Source organism: Eimeria mitis, genomic scaffold, assembly GCF_000499745.2.
Source record: "Eimeria mitis Houghton genomic scaffold, Emh_scaff4772, whole genome shotgun sequence".
Taxonomy (NCBI): Eukaryota; Apicomplexa; class Conoidasida; order Eucoccidiorida; family Eimeriidae; genus Eimeria; species Eimeria mitis.
The window spans coordinates 1-1,718 of NW_013573072.1; the positions used below are offsets into that span (position 1 = coordinate 1).

General features: G+C 53.4%; 1 protein-coding gene across 1 annotated transcript in view; it reads right to left on the reverse strand.

The window, feature by feature from the left end:
- Window positions 1-547: 547 nt before the first annotated feature.
- Window positions 548-1,718, reverse strand: part of EMH_0077520 (uncharacterized protein) — a gene marked incomplete at both ends in the record, with an annotated part of 2,605 nt that continues 1,434 nt past the window's right edge. Inside the window, 2 exon segments of the mRNA XM_013499868.1 lie at window positions 548-647; window positions 651-1,636. Of these exon segments, the coding sequence (XP_013355322.1) occupies window positions 548-647; window positions 651-1,636 (1,086 nt within the window).

A 1,718-nucleotide genomic window follows, 5' to 3' on the forward strand; every position in this document is an offset into this window, starting at 1 on the left:
AATAAAACAAAAGGCAGTCGAAGCTTCCTTGCCTCTCATCATATCAAGTTTCGTTTTCTTCATTTCAGTTGCCTGCGCCATTATCACGTCGCTCATATTCGAGTCGAAGGCCTCCAGCTGGGAAAAGTTCATTTGTTTAATTCAAAGTCGGTTGTTTAATATTGTGCAATAGTTTGCCTGGAATTGCCGATAGATGGACCCGATATCCCGTATATATCAGAAGTCGTCGCTGTAATAGTTCACGATGGCTGATGAATGCAAGCGGGCACAGGACAAAGGACATTTGTCCTGCTTAAAATTTACTTTGTGATTTTTTCTCATTTCCCCCCGCTTCAGCCATGTTTTAAGTGAAATCCGCTTTTCTGATGAGGGAAACTAGGGCCCATCCGTGCCGCCGTCGCACTGCTTCGTCCACGCTTCAAAGTCAGCACGCTTGAAACGCGCAGGAGACCAAGAGAAGCAGAACATCATGCGTTTGACCCTGATAAGGTCTGCAGCAGCCGGCCTTCTTCCTGTCTTGAGTATTTGTATTGCACTGCCGAGTTCTTCACACAGAGAAACGGCGAAATATGTTCGCTCTGCCAAGTTTGGCTTTGGCACAAGCTTCGGTGCAGTGTGGCTGATAGCATCTGTCACGAGCTTCCAATCGNGAGAGGTCTTGCCCTTCATAGTACGCCAAGCGTCCTATCATATCCTCTGCTGTGTTCGCTAACTCCTTCAGCTGATAAGAGAACAAGGTCTCCTGCGACAGCAGCGCTTGCGCCCTCTGCAGCAGCGGCATGACGTGCCCCACAGCAGGCGGAGACCTCAAGGCGCGCCTCAAGTCAACGGAAACTGAACTCGGAGACACATGCGGCTCTAGCCTCGGTAGACGTACAAACGGGTGTTCCAATACAGCATGAGACGGCGACCGCTGCAACTGACTGGCATCCGAAGCGGGCGAGGCGTAGCGTGCCGCTGCTGCAGAAGCTGCTGCTCCTGTCCCAGCAGCAGTTGCTCCTGTTCCATCAGCTGCTTCTCCTGTTCCAACAACGGCTACTGCTGCTCCAGCACCTTCTGCTGCAGTTTCACCAGCCTCTGCGACTGTTCCAGCACCTTCTGCTGCTGTATCACCAACTTCTTCTGGTGCTCTACCAGCTGGTGCTTGTGTTCCACCAGCTTCCGCTGGTGTTCCACTAGCTGCTGCTGGTTTCTCATAAGCTGCTGCCTGCGTCCCACCAGCTGTTACTGCTGTTCCACCAGCTGCTGCTGCTGTTCCACCACCTGTGCCTGCTCGTCTATCAGCTGCTGCTGCTCGTCTACCAGCTGCTGCTTTAGTTCCACCAGCTGCTGCTTTAGTTCCACCAGCTTCTGCTGCTCTTCTAGCAGATACTGGTGCTCTTCTACCAGCTCCTGCTGGTCTTACACCTTCACTTCTTTGATGAGCCAGTAAACTAGAAAGGTTCGGCGTTTCCTCGCGCGTGACGTCTACGGATGGCGCCAGTGCAGTAGAGGACACCCCAGCACTGGGCAAGGCGGATGCTGCGCTCGCTGCTGCAGCATCAGCTCCAAAAGCTGCAGCATCTTCATCCCTTGAAGCCTGTGAACGGGTAGCACCGGATGCATCAGGAGCAGCCAGTGGCAATCCAGCCATCACCTGCATGCGAATATACTCGGATCTCCACGGTCCAGGCGCTGCTGGAGCAGCAGGAGGCTGCAATGCCTCTTGAGAGGTGCTA